This window comes from Acinonyx jubatus, chromosome D3 (genome assembly GCF_027475565.1).
Source record: "Acinonyx jubatus isolate Ajub_Pintada_27869175 chromosome D3, VMU_Ajub_asm_v1.0, whole genome shotgun sequence".
Lineage (NCBI taxonomy): Eukaryota > Metazoa > Chordata > Mammalia > Carnivora > Felidae > Acinonyx > Acinonyx jubatus.
Window position 1 is genome coordinate 28933420 of NC_069392.1, and position 14551 is coordinate 28947970.

At 47.1% G+C, this 14551-nt stretch overlaps 1 protein-coding gene across 3 annotated transcripts in view; it reads left to right on the plus strand.

The window, feature by feature from the left end:
- Positions 1 to 14551, plus strand: part of DGCR8 (DGCR8 microprocessor complex subunit) — a 35432-nt gene that overhangs the window by 4026 nt on the left and 16855 nt on the right. For 2 of the 3 annotated variants that reach the window (XM_027049714.2, XM_027049716.2), the window contains exons 2-9: positions 807 to 1807; positions 2285 to 2444; positions 4553 to 4695; positions 4858 to 5140; positions 7258 to 7455; positions 7717 to 7818; positions 8581 to 8679; positions 10128 to 10210. In XM_027049714.2, the coding sequence (XP_026905515.1) occupies positions 1088 to 1807; positions 2285 to 2444; positions 4553 to 4695; positions 4858 to 5140; positions 7258 to 7455; positions 7717 to 7818; positions 8581 to 8679; positions 10128 to 10210 (1788 nt within the window). In that variant the 5' untranslated portion in view covers positions 807 to 1087. The remainder of the gene's footprint in view (positions 1 to 806; positions 1808 to 2284; positions 2445 to 4552; positions 4696 to 4857; positions 5141 to 7257; positions 7456 to 7716; positions 7819 to 8580; positions 8680 to 10127; positions 10211 to 14551) is intronic. The other variant, XM_053205833.1, reaches the window with a different exon arrangement.

Genomic DNA, 14551 nt, shown 5'->3' on the forward strand with positions numbered 1-14551 from the left:
CTTTTTCAAATAGGGACTGAGTTGTGGTGTGTGAATCACTTGACCCTTGGTGGCTCCTTATTGCCCCCAGGATGGAGCCAGGCCCCAGATGGCACCCAGGACTTCCTGTGCCTTGGCTCCAGCTGTCTCCTGAGGCTCCCCCGACCGACCCTGGCCAGGTTCCCTTCCCCACAGCCACCACCCCCTCCTCTACTGGGAACAGAACCATGCCACCTCTGGCGACCTCAGCACGCTGCATCACTGTCCCGGTCCACGTGCCACCTTGTGGGCCCAGGAGAGCCCTGGGGTCCCTGGGTAGCAGAGCGCCTGGCCGTATCTCTGAGGCCCTAGTGCCGCAGAGTTGAGCTGAGGGTCTCGCACTCGCCCTCTGACTGACCCAGCCCTAGCAGGTGAGTGGATCCATGTCGCTCTGATGGCCAGAGGGAGGCCACACACCTTATGTGTATTCTGGAAAGGGCAGCCTTGCACCGCGAGCTTGCTTACCTAATAAACTGAGTTAGGGGAATGCTGCGGTGAAGTTTAGCCTAGTTTTTTAAAATCTTTTTTGAGTGTTAAGATAATACTGTTTTTTGTGCTTCTGAAGTAGGAATTACAGTGGACAATTAGTATATTTAACTTTGGACTTAAATTATAATTTAGGTTTTGAAGGAAAAGCATAGGGCTAATTTGTTTCGAAGCCTAGAAGGTTCTCTAAGGCAGTAGTATTTTAAGTTCTTTACTACACTGTTAATAGCACTTGGTTCTCAGTGCCAGTGAAGCAGAAGGTTTCTGTCATTTTGTGACGATGTTTTTAAATCTCTTTGCAGGTGGAAGAAGAAAGGTGCCACTTTGGCATGAAGACAGACTCGCTTAGTCGTCAGTCATTTAAGCTGAGTGCATTGTGATTTCCAATAATTGAGGCAGTGGTTCTAAAAGCTGTCTACATTAATGAAAAGAGCAATGTGGCCAGCTTGACTAAGCCGCCAGCGTGTGCAGCGCGGGCAGGACGGTACCCGGGTCTCAACGGACTTGTGCATGTTAGCTGTATAGATTTATGTAAGGTTTTTTAAAACTCTGGTCTTTTAAAATAGTCTTAACCACTTTTACTATGGAGACATATGAGAGTCCCTCTCCTCTCCCGCGTGAGCCCGCAGGAGAAGCAGTGATGGAGAACCGAGCTTGCCCCCTCCAAGCGCTGCCCCGTGAACAGTCTCCACCACCTCCCCTGCAAACGTCCAGTGATGCAGAGGTAATGGACGTTGGCTCTGGTGGTGATGGACAGGCCGAATCCCCTGCTGAGGACCCGCTCAACTTCTACGGAGCTTCTCTTCTCTCCAAAGGATCCTACTCTAAGGCCCGCCTCCTCATAGACCCGAACTGTAGTGGCCACAGCCCGCGCACCGCCCGGCACGCACCTGCGGTCCGGAAGTTCTCCCCTGACCTTAAGTTGCTTAAGGATGTAAAGATTAGCGTGAGCTTTACCGAGAGCTGCAGGAGTAAGGACAGGAAGGTGCTGTACACAGGAGTGGAGCGCGACGCTCGCGCAGATTGCGGTCTGGCCCTTAGCCCTGTCAGTGGAGACGTGCATGCTTGTCCTTTTGGCGGGAGTGTTGGGAACGGGGTAGGCGTAGGGGGTGAGAGTGCTGATAAGAAGGATGAGGAGAATGAGCTGGATCAGGAAAAGAGAGTGGAGTACGCAGTGCTCGATGAGTTAGAAGATTTTACTGACAATTTGGAGCTAGATGAAGAAGGAGCAGGCGGGTTCACGGCTAAAGCAATCGTGCAGAGAGACAGAGTGGATGAAGAGGCCTTGAACTTCTCCTATGAGGTATGTCGGCGACCCCTCCTTTGGAGCACTCTTAGCAAAACCCAAAGAGAGGTGTTGGGAACTGCAGCATCTTTTGAAAGCTGATGTTGCAGAGAAAAAAACAAAAACAAAAACCCGTATGAGGTGGAATGACGTTAATGTGGAAAAGAAAAAGCCGTAAGAAGTCCAGGTTTTTAAGTTTTCCAAAGGTTTGGCTGAGCAGTCGACCTTGTACTCTATGCAACCTGAGTTGGAAGGTGCTGCTGAGAAGCACTTCCTGGTGGGATGTGTACCTGTATCAAGCATCAAGCATGTTGGTTGCAGTTGTCAGTTTCATCCTGTTTGTTTTTCAGATGATCACGCAACATAAAGGCATACCGAGGCCCCACTTGGGAGTGCCTCATTTCTGTGTCTGTTCTCACTAATGCTGTTAAATTTGCCTACGGTACAGGAACGCGGGCTCCGGGGGCCATGGTGTCTGAACAGCATGTTTTGCAGGATGATTTTGACAACGATGTCGATGCTTTGCTGGAAGAGGGCCTTTGTGCTCCCAAAAAGAGGCGAATGGAAGAGAAATATGGAGGAGACAGTGACCATCCGTCTGATGGAGAGACAAGTGTGCAGCCAATGATGACCAAGATTAAAACAGTGCTAAAAAGTAAGTCAGCTGGTTAGAAAGTAGTGTGTTTGCGGGACAGCAGAAGTGTAGGTTTGAGAGCCCTCGGGTGCCAGGTGGTGGTCTGGGCAGTGGGCACTTATTTGATGGAGGACGGCCATGTCTGATGAAGGGGAAACAGATAAGACACAAGGATGTAACAGATGCATGACAACCCAGGGGCAGGTTGGGGTGTCTGCTGTGGATACACACCACAGAGCGGCTGGTGTTGTGGAGAGGAATGGGGAGGGCACTTCTGATGGGGTGAGGAGGAGGGAATGTTGTATGCTGGGAGATGACAAGATAGGCAACTAGAGGGTGTGGAGGCCGAGGCCAGAGGCAGGTACAGCACCACGGCAGGGGATGGTTGCAGTCTGGGTTCTGGATTCAGTAGAGGCAAAGGTATTCCGAAGCCGCACTTGGTTTTTGGGGGTGGTGGAGGGAGTTGGGAGGCACCCAGTGACATGCTTGTGCTGCTGCTTTGCCAGTGTGGTATAGGTATAAGAGAAGTCGGTGTCAGTTTCTAGCTTTCCTGGCCTGGAGGTACCTGTGAGTGTCCAGGTGGAGATTAGGCAGTGGAAAGAGGTTGAACAGATGCGTGGGGACTTGGGCACACACTTGAGACCTTAGGCTGGGGGCCGGGTTGCAGAAAGTGGCCTGGTGTGATGGGAGGAAATTGAGGGGTCGGTGGTGTCCTGTCTCTGACTACAGAGTGGACGTGTCAGCAGTGCTGGCTGCTGGCACGTGTCTGCCTGGGTTAGCTAGTGGTTGGAACAGGATGGGTGTTGGGTTTATCAGCTGTAGATGGGGATAAGCCTAGGGCCTCAGCTTCTGGGAAGAAGGGGTGTGGGGGCAGTCTTTACTTCGGTGCCTCCGGAGATTTGCTTTGTACTCTTTCTGTGGTTTTAGCAATCTGAGCAGACAAAGTCCTGTTCATCCTGAGTGGCCCCCAGGTTCACAATATGCCTGTGACTGCAGGCATGCCACTTGGCCTGCCTGCACTGGGCAGTCCTGTACCTTTCTCTCTGCAGCCTTCTCCACCTCACCCACCTGGCAGCCTGCCCCATAGTGCAGCCTCCCAGGAGCTGCAGCATGGGCCTCATGCTCACAGGCGGCGTGTGAGCTGCATGTGAGCTCTTCAGATGGCTGGGCCAACTTTATGACTGCTGGTTGTCACAGATGAGTGATCCAGGTGCACCTGCCAGTAGTGCCACGTATTGCCATGTTCTGGTATCAGGTCAGGGGTTAGCACTGCCGGGTGGGGACCTGGCACTGGGATACCACTCCCTTTACCATGAGAGTCCCTGGTGCCATTTTATTGTATGTATATTTTTTAGATTTCATTTGCTTTTTTCCTTTTGTTTCTAAATTTCTTACTTGCACCCAGTACCTGTAAGATAATTAAGTTTCCGTTGAATCTTTGTGCTTTTCCCAGTAACCAGGCCTGTCAGTGGCAGATGTCAAGTGGGTAACAAGTCTTGAGTCTTTTTCTATGACTGCATGTTTACATGCTTTAGCAAGAACTGATTTAGAAATTTATGAATTGTGTTTCACATGCTAGTGAGAGCATGCAGCTTAGGTACAATGAAGGCATGTTATCCAGTCACAGGGAGCAGTGGTCGACAGACATGTAATTTATTAGCAAAGCTAACCCAGTCCCTGGGGTGCCTCTGGCCACAGCCAAGGCAGGCAGTGAGGAATTAATGCCCTTGATGCCCACAGCTGTGCAGGCAGCAGCTGAGGCTATGACTTGTGTCTTATAGAATCTCATCCCAGGCTCCTTCATGCACCACATGCTGTTCTAGGTCTAAGAGTACAGCAGTGAACAAGGTGGACAGCTTCCTGTGTTGAGGAGGAACTTAGGTTCTATGGGTTAGAGCTATGTAAACACAACAATTGAGAGCAGAGTTTCATGCATAGGAGGTGCTGAGCAGCAGATGGGGCTGGGACAGGCTCTGAGGAGGGCAGGGTACACCCCTACTCTCCTAGTTCTTAGAGGTTTTTTTCAATACTTGGTTGGCTTTACTGTTCTCATCTGCTTGTCATTTTGAAGACTTCCATAACTCGGAGAGTTTTTGAAGTGATTGTGGGATGTTCTTGTCTTTATGTAGGTCGTGGCCGTCCTCCTACGGAACCGTTGCCTGATGGATGGATCATGACATTCCATAACTCTGGAGTCCCCGTGTACCTACACAGAGAGTCTCGGGTGGTCACCTGGTCCAGGCCGTACTTCCTGGGAACGGGAAGCATACGGGTAGGGGATGCATCAGTCATGAATTTAGTCTTCTAAGTTTGCAGACTGAACACACACACGTTGCACTTGCATCGTAGCCAAGCAGAGGCAGGTGGAAGGCATCGGATGTTCAGACCTTTGGGGTCATCCTTGTAATCTGTGTTGCAATTTCACTATCCGCAGAAACATGATCCTCCTCTGAGTAGCATTCCCTGTCTGCATTATAAGAAAATGAAGGATAATGAGGAAAGAGAGCAAAGCAGTGAGCTTGCCCCCAGTGGGGAAGTGTCCCCTGTCAAGCCGCTGAGCCGATCTGCAGAGCTGGAGTTCCCCCTGGAAGAGCCTGACTCCATGGGAGCTGACTCAGGGCCCCCTGATGAGAAGGACCCACTGGGGGCTGAGGCTACCCCTGGGGCCCTGGGGCAGGTGAAGGCAAAGGTCGAGGTGTGCAAGGATGAATCAGTTGGTAAGTTTCCTTCCTTCCTTGTTGGTTGGGACCCATCTGCAGGGATGTGGCTATATTCCATGCCTTCCCTTCAATTACATTCCTCCTGCTGAAGGCCACTTATTCCTAGTTATGTTTGTGAGAAAGGGGCTTCTGGGGACCTGTGTCCACTCTTATGTGGCTAGAAAGGTGCGTCTCCCTGATCTTAGAACCCACCTGGTCTGCAGGCCCCACATAGCCAGTGCTGCCACAGAGGTGGCTACAGTCAGTGCAGATCGGCCTTTTTCTCCAGTCACTTTCGTGACCTTTCCTGAAATTCTGGTTTTTCAGCAGGATGTGCTCTCCTGGCATTGTTTTGATTTACCTTGATGGGCTCAGAGTGAGCTTCATCAATCCATGGACTCAGCACTGGGGGATGACCACTATTCTGTGGACATTTCCTGCTTCAATCCCACTATTGTTTTTGGCTGTGTTGGTGTTTCTCTTCTTTTTTTTGTGTGTTTTTTAGCCTAGGCCTCCCCATTCAGTTTCTTTTTTTTTTTAATGTTTATTTTTGAGAGAGAGAGAGAGAGACAAAGTGAGAATGGGGAAGAGGGAGAGAGAGAAGGAGACATAGAATCCGAAGGAGGCTCCAGTCCCTGAGCTGTCAGCGTAGAGCCTGACGCGGGGCTCGAACTCATGAACTGAGAGATCATGACCTGAGCCAAAGTTGGCCGTTCAACCGACTGAGCCACTTAGGCGCCCCTAGGCTTCCTCATTCAACTCTTAGTTTGTCTCTATAGTGGTGGCAGATCTGTTTCAGCCCACCTGCTGAATCTCATTTCAAGGAGGACTTTGTGTTTTTGAGGATTTTTGGTAATTGCTGTTTGGATATTGTCAGTATTGCTGCCCAGCCTGTCTTGTAACTCTTATGTATGAGGAGCCTAGAAGAGCTGGGGTCAGGGGAGCACCACTGCTGAAGAAGGGGAGGGTGTCTCAGAGAGGGGTGGCCTCTGTGGAGAGAGGTGTCTGGGGAAAGGCAGGGTGTGTCACTAGCCCCCAGCTTCCCCAGTGGACAGACTGCGTTCTCCCCACACCTGCCTGCTTGCTGTCTCCCTCCTTATCCACGTCAGCCTCCCCTGTCTTCTGTCCGGGTGCTGGAGCTTTTCTCAGGACCTGGCTGAAGGGAGCTTTTGCTTTCAGCCTTTATCATAGAGGTTTTTTTCTTCATACTATCTTTTAGGCACACATAACACCTGAATGTGTTCCTGTTTTTTTGAAAACACCTGCCTTTCATTTCTAATTTCATTCCCATGGGAGAGGTTGACCACTTGTACTTGTTGGCAGACTCCCTTCCCTGCATTCACATGTAAAGAAATATGTGGTTTTGGTGCATAATTAAGTAGGTGCAGGTACGTTGTTTCACAGCTTTGTGTTTTAACCGTATATTCCTCAGTCTTCACACATGGAACTCCTCCCTCCGCTTCCACCAGCACTGCTCTTTGGGCTGGCCATGAGCCATGACAGTCCCTGCCTCAGGGCTTACACTTGAGTAAGAAACCAGTTAGGCTGACGTGATTCTCTAGGATGTCCTGGGAGGGAGAGGGGTAGTGGGTGCAACAGTAAAAGCAGGAGGCCCCTGGGAACTTCACTGAGTGGGGTGGGTGGTGAACAGTGGGGATGGGCCAGGGACTGTGTGGGGCGAGGCATGACCAGTGCCAAGGCCCGAGCCACCTGCTTGTGTTGCTGAGTGTGCTTGGGGCCAGGGTGCCGGAGGGGAGAGTGCAAGGTGTGCACTGGGTGCATAGCGCTTTGGCTGCTGTGGTACCTGTTTTGATACAGGGAAAAAAGGCTTGAAGGCCATCTGATTTTTTGTTTTTAAAACTTTTTCTTTTTCTCCTTTTTTCTTATTGTTCTTGTTCCAAATAAACTAAAAGAGCATCCTAGAGGTTTGTAACTTGAGTAATTTGAGGAGCTGCCAGAGTGAAGGGACCTGATCCTTTGTTTTCTTTGCTCTTTGAAAGGAAAAGTGAAAGAATGGGGATGGTGTGGTGGGACCTGTTTGATGGGTAGCCCGTTGCTGCCCTACTCAGTGGGCAGAGAAAACATGACTCTTATGTTGGAAATTAGCAATTTTGTTCTCTGGTAAATCCGCACAGATCTTGAGGAATTTCGGAGCTACTTGGAAAAGCGTTTTGACTTTGAGCAAGTCACTGTGAAGAAATTCAGGACTTGGGCTGAGCGGCGGCAGTTTAACCGAGAAATGAAACGGAAACAGGCAGAGTCTGAGAGGCCCATCTTGCCAGCCAATCAAAAACTCATCACTCTGTCTGTGCAGGATGCACCCACAAAGAAAGGTGAGTTGGGGCTTGTAAATTTTATCATTGGCAGATTGATTATACTGTTGTTTTTCACTTGATGGTCTTAGAACATATGCTTTGTGTGTGAATTGCGTTTACTTCAAAGCTTATGTTTACCCTATGAATGCAGAGGTGCACTGTGTTCATGGTGGTGAGCCCCTAATTGTGAGTGAGTCGCTAACTTGGTGGTGCCAGGTCCCAAGTGCTAGCTTGCGGCAGGTCCTCATGCTGTTGCTGAGATAGGCCTTCTTGTCACAGAGTTTGTCATTAACCCCAACGGGAAGTCCGAGGTCTGCATCCTGCACGAGTACATGCAGCGGGTTCTCAAGGTCCGCCCTGTTTATAATTTCTTTGAATGTGGTAAGTTTGACCTCCCCCATCTCAGCCCCGAAGAATCCTACACCTTGCTGGGGTCATGGCTGGGAGGCGGGAACTGACCATTAGCCCCACTTTTGGGGATAGGAGTGAAAAGGCAGGGCAGGGAGAAGGGCACTGCAGGTGGGAAGGTCATTTTCACAGTAGTGTGCCCCTTCTGAGGGCCAGTGCTTCTGCTTCCCCTTCCGTTATTCATGCTCCCTCCACCCCCACCTTCCGTTCATTCCTTGCTCCAAGGAAGGCCTCCCTTGCTGTGTTTCCACCTGCCCCCAGGTGGATGGAGTGGCCTTAGGCCTGCACTTCCCACCAGCTGTCTCCTGTGGCCATCCTCATCACGCCTTTGTGAAAACCAGTTTGTCCTTTTCTTGGAAGTCTGAACCCAGGAGTCACGCATTATTTTTCATGTTGTTTCTTTGACTTAACTGCATCTGTGTGTCTCCGCTGCTCACAGCCCTCTGTCCATCTTTCATAGACATTGATCCCTATCCCGGCTTGGCCTCTGGCCTCCTGTTTCCCCTCCAGCTTATGAACCCGTAGTCTCCCACTTCCCAAAATTTTCCTGGCATGCTCTTTGCCTGCTGACCAACCCTTGGCCCTGTCTCCATGCCTCGGGAACCCCTGTCTCTGCCCTCCAGCAGCAGCCCTGACCCTGCCTTGTCTTTTGGTGCCAGCAGATTGTATGTATACGTGCGTGCATGCTTTTAATGTCTTGGCAAGTGTTTTTAAAGCAATAATTTTAATTTTAAGAGAACCCAAGTGAGCCTTTTGGTGCCTCGGTGACCATTGATGGTGTGACCTATGGATCCGGAACTGCAAGCAGCAAAAAACTTGCGAAGAATAAAGCTGGTAATGTGCCTATTTGGGTGTCAGAGACCCATGCTACCTACTGTGTCTGCCTCTCCCCTTAGCTGGGGAGGGCTGGGGGTAGAGCAAATCCATTTTATTTATGTAATCATCTACCTTGGTTTTTTAAAAGTATGTGCTCTTTGGAAAAGACTCAAGTAGAGGAAGTAAAGTGTGAGAAATAAAAGTAGAAAATGCAAACCTCTGCTCGGTGGAGGCTGGGCCAGAATCTTCCAACCTTGTCCCCACCACTCACAGAGCTGACTAGGCTGTGCCTAGCACGCATACTAGAGCGGGTTTGTATTTAAACTGAGCAAAACGTGGGCATCTTAGGAGATGACAACCAGGTGGAAACATATGCAGTCAGCATTCTCCTTGAGTGGTTTTGACATGTGCGAGGACGATTTCCTGAGTCCTTCAAACCGCCATTCATCGAACATAGCCTGTCAGATCCCTGGGAAGGCCTATGTTTCTGGTTAAAATGGAAACCGTTCTGCCTCACCATTAGGATTACTTGACCTCTTCTTGGGAGTAGAGCACATTGCATGGTACATGTTGGGTGTACCCAGACACTGGTGCCCACAATTCCATTCTTGAGGTTTCTCTGTTGTGTCTTCCAAAACATGAAGCATGTTGGTTTATCACATTCTCACCAGGTCTCGAGGGTGGTGAAAGTGCTTTTGCTCATGTGACTCAGAATTTCCTTTGGAGTTGCTTTCTTTGGTGATGTATGCTGAGGATGATTGGGAGAATATGTTACTTTCTATCCTTTCGTCACGGGTTCTCCCTCAAGGCCTGCTGTCCATTTTAGGCAGAAAACTGACAAAAGCCTTTTTCAGCTCAACAAACTGGTGCTGCTAAGGTCATGGGGCACATAACCAGCAGAGTGGGGCTCATTGTGGGAGTGGAAACGTCCTGGCAGTGGGGCTCTGCTCTCCCCATGTGCAAGGATCCACTTCTCTGCCCAGACCCCAGCTGCTCTCTTGATACCTCACTCAGATGTCTTGCCAGCACCTACAACTCTGCAGGGTCAGACTTTTGCCCCTCCCCTGTTCTGCAGCACCCCCCACTTCCCCACCCCAGTGGTGAGTGGCAGCCTTGCTCACGCAGAAACCTGTGCTCAGCATTGAGTCATCCCTCTGCTCCATACTGCAGATGCTTTCTCCAAAGTATCTGTCCAATCGCTCTGCTTTTCCCTGCCACACTCAGCAGCCTGCTCACTCCTCAGGCCTCGCTGACTGGCCTGCTACAAGTACCTCAGGGCAAGAGTACACACAGCTCGGTGTGGCTTACAAGGCTGCCCACAGTCTTAACGCTTGTCCCACGGCCTCCTTTGTTTAGGATGTGCACCTCCCGTCCTCTGCTCTCCCTGCCTGTGAAGTGCTGCTTGCTGTTCCCCAGGGCCCTTGCTTTCCTCTGAGCCCTCACCCTTGGGGTTTTTCTTTTCATAGCCCGAGCTACGCTGGAGATCCTTATCCCTGACTTTGTCAAACAGACCTCTGAGGAAAAGCCCAAAGACAGTGAAGAGCTTGAGGTGAGTGTTGGGTTCCTGCCCTGTTTGGAGCTGTGGTCCCAGTGCAGTGTCCACACCGCACCCTCCTCACTAGTGCAGGTTATGCTTACGGATTTAGTCACCCAAGCTCTAGGTGATTTTGTTTTGTTCATATTTTATAAAAGGGGAAACTAGCTTGTCTTTGTGCAAACAGGGGGAAAGGTGTTATTTTTGTCAGAGATTTTTGTCCCGTGTCTTGCAGTGAGTGGTAAAGAATGTGCATAATAAGTGTATACGGGAGTTCGTCAGCTCTACCCTGACTGGAGATCCATGGTGAGAATGAAACTTTGAGACTGTCTGTAAAAGTTATGTCGTTCTTTGTATTAAGAACTACTTAAAACTACTTGTGAACTTTCTTGGGTAAATATGATAAAATGGATATTTGTAGTAAGGGCTTCTCAAATTCTGAGGAAGGTGTTCTTTTTTATAAGTTCATTAAAAATATATTTTTTTAAGTTTATTTTAGAGAGAGAGGGCATGAGTGAGGGACAGAAAGGGAGAGAGAGGATCCCAAGCAGGCTCTGTGCTGTCAGTGCAGAGCCCAATGTGGGGCTCAGACTCAAACCATGAGATCATGACCTGAGCCAAGATCAAGAGTCGGATGCTTAAGCAACTGAGCCACTCAGAAGCCTCTCTAACAGTTTTATTGATATGTAATTTATATACCATGAGTTTTGCTCTTTTAAACCGTACTGTTGAGTGGATTTTTGTGTATTCAGAGTTGTACAATCATCGCTTGCAGTGTTCTAATCTTAGAATATTTTCATCTCTCTGGGAGGAAACCCCATACCCATTAGCAGTCACTCCTAATTCTCCCTGTTCCTTGCCCCTCAACCCCTGGCGACCACTAATCTCTCTGTCTTGATGGATTTACTAGTTCTGGACACTTGATACCAATGGAATCATATGACATGTGGTCCTTTGTGACTGGCTTCTTTTATTTACCATGCTGTCTTAGCTGTAGGTTTTATCAGATTGAGGAAATTTCCTTCTGCTCTTGGTTTGCTGGGAGTTTTTTTTAGGAATGGATGTTGGATTTTGTCAGATGTTTTTCCTGCTTGTACTGAAATGATTGTCAGGTTTTTGTTTTTTACTTTAGTCATGTGGTGGTATATTGCATAGGTTTTTGAATGTTAAACCAACCTTGGATTTCTGGGATAAATCCCACTTAGTCATGGTGCACGTAAGTTTGATGTGTTGCTGGATTTAGCGTGCTGGTATTTTAAGGACTTTTGCAGCTATATTTATAAGGAATACTTGTCTGTAGTTTTCTTGTGATGTCTGGTGTTGGTGTTGGGGTAATACTGTCTTTACAGAATGAGGTGGAAAGTGTTCCTTTCTCTACTATTGGTGTGGAATATTTCGTGAAAGGTTGGTAGTAATTTTTTAAACATTTGATAGAATTCACCAGTGAAACCATCTGAGTCCAGACTTGAATTTGTCTGAGGTTAGTTAATTACTAATTCAATCTTTTCACTTTTACCTCTGTTCAAATATCCTATTCCTTTTTGAGCTGGTTTGGAAACTTTGGGTTTTTATAGGAATTTTTCATTTTGATCTAGACTAATTCTTTGGCATACATTTATTCATAGTGTTCCATTATGATCCACGTTGTTTTGGTAAGTTTGTGCTGCTCCTGCTTTCATTACTGATTTTAGTAGTTGAGTCCCTCTTTTTTTCTCTTGGTCAATTTAAAGTTTGTCAGTGTTGTTGATCTTTCAAAGATCTAACTTCCGGTTTTGTTGATTCCCGCCCCCCCAACACAATAGCTTTGTTACTGTCTGTTTCATTTATTTCTGCTGTAGCCTTTGTTTCCTTTCTTCTGCCAACCTTAGGTTTAGTTTGTTTTTCTTTTCTAGTGTCTTCAGAGTATTGATTGGAATCTTTTCTTTTTATTTATTCCATTTAATTTTATTATTTATTTATTTATTTATTTATTTAGAGAGAGAGTCCACACGAGTAGGGGAGAGGGGCAGAGGTAGAGAGTGTGAGAGAGATTCTTAAGCAGGCTCCATGCTCAGGGCTCAATCCCACAACCCTGGGATCATGACCTGAGCTGAAATCAAGAGTCAGGTGCTTAACTGACTCAGCCACCCAGGTGCCCCCTGAGATCTTCTTTCTAAATATTGGAGCTCGGGCTATAAATTTTTTTCTATGTACTACTTTAACTGCGGCCCATAAGCTCTAGTGTGTGTTCTATTTTTTGTTCACCTCAAAGTGTTTTTCTCATTTCTCTTGTGGTTTCTTCTTGAGCCATTGGTTATTTTAGGAATGTCTACTTTCCATCTATTTGTGAATTTCCCAAATTTTCTTTAGTTACTGATCTTTAATTCCAGTGTGGTTCAAAAACATAGTTTGTATGATTTCAGTCAGTCTTTTAAATTCATTGAAGTTTGTTTTATGACCTAACATACGATTTGCCCTAGAGAATGTTTTATATGCAAGTGTACTATGGAGTGAACCAGATGCCTGTTAGGTCTAGTTGGTGTATAGTGTTATCTTCCTTTGTTGGTCTTCTGCCTAGTTCTTCTATCCGTTCTTGAATGTGGGTATTGGAGTCTTCTGCTGTTGTTATTGAATTATAGCTTCTTTCAATTCTGTTTTTGCTTCATGTATTTTGGGGCTGTTGGTAGCTACATATATGTTGGTGGTATTGGGAGGTAATTAGAAATGTATGTTTGGTCTTTGTTCTTGGTTCCTGGTGCAGAGCTTCTAATGTAATACAGTACATTAATGTGTTTTTTGTCCCCATTTTTTTAAAAAGCTGCAGGTTGATAAAGGTGAATGTTTTTTGTTATTTTTAACAGACTCCTTTTTTTAAGATTTTTTTCCTATTTATTTATTTATGAGAGAGAGGGAGAGAGAGAATCTCATGAGGGGCAGAGAGAAAGGGAATCCCACACAACAATGACAGTGCAGAGCCCGAAGTGGGGCTCGAATTTGCCTGAAGCTGCGCTCAAACTCACAAACTGTGAAATCATGACCTGAGCCTAAGTCAGATGCTTAACTGACTGAGCCACTCGGGCACCCCTTAACAGGCTCCTTTCAACCACATCTGAGTTTATGTTAATGAAGTAGCTTTTGGACCATTCCTTTGGGTGGGAGCTGGTTGCCCAGGGAATTTACCATCTAATTAGAGGGTTGGGACTTTCAGGGGCCTCCCCCTCCTGTGTGTTTGGGGGGAGGCACTGGATGTTGAGCTAATTGCTAATGGCCAATGAGGTAATCAGTTATGCCTGTATAGTGAAGCCTCCATTAAAAAACTCTTAACTGAAGGGGTTCAGAGAGCTTCTTGGTTGATGAACACATTGAGATGCTGAAAAGATGGCAGGCTCAGAGAAGGCATGGAAGCTCTGTACCCCTTCTTTTATACTTGCCCTATTTATCTTTTCCATCTGGCTGTTTCTAAGTTATATCCTTTTGTAATAAAGCAGGGCTCTAGGAAGTAAAACGGAGGAAGGGTTGGGAACCGCCAGTATATAGCTGCTCAGTCAGAAGCACAGGTGACAACCTGGACTTGAGGTTAGTGGCAAGTGGTGGCAATAGTCTTGTAGGACTGAGCCCTTAATCTGCAGGATCTGCTCTAACTCCTGGCAGTTAGAATTAGAACGGCTTGGTGTGGAAACACATTCATTTGGTGTCACAAGTGTTCAAACCAGAAGTCAGTTCTATTTAATGTTTATAATGGTTATGTCACCTTGATGGATGGACTCTTTGTTATTATTAAATATCCTTTATCTTTAGTAACAGGTTTTGTCTTAGTGTCTTAGAGTCAGTTTTCTCTGATATAGTCATTCCTACGTTTTTTTTTTTTTTTAATTTTTAATATTTGTTTATTTTTGAGAGAGAGACAGAGTGTTAGCAGGGAGGGGCAGAGAGAGAGGGAGACACAGAATCCAAAGCAGGCTCCAGGCTCTGAGCTGCCAGCACAGAGCCCAATGTGGGGCTTGAACTCATGAACCATCAGATCATGACCTGAGCTGAAGTCAGACGGTTAACTGACTGAGCCACCCAGGCACCCAGTCATTCCTACTTTCTGATATGTCTTTCCATCCTTTTACCTTTAACCCGTCTGTGTGTTTGAACCTGAATTGTGTTTCTCCTACACAGCATAAAACTGGGTTTTGTTTCTATGCATTCTGTCAAATCTCTGCCTTTTGATCAGAGTTTAATCAATTTTTTTTTGAAAGATTTTATTTTTAAGTAATCTCTGCACCCAATGCAGGGCTTGAATTTACAAGCGTAAGATCAAAAGTCACATGCCCCACCGACTAAGCCAGCCAGGTGCCCCTTTTAAATAAAGTTAATCAACTTTTTTTTCTT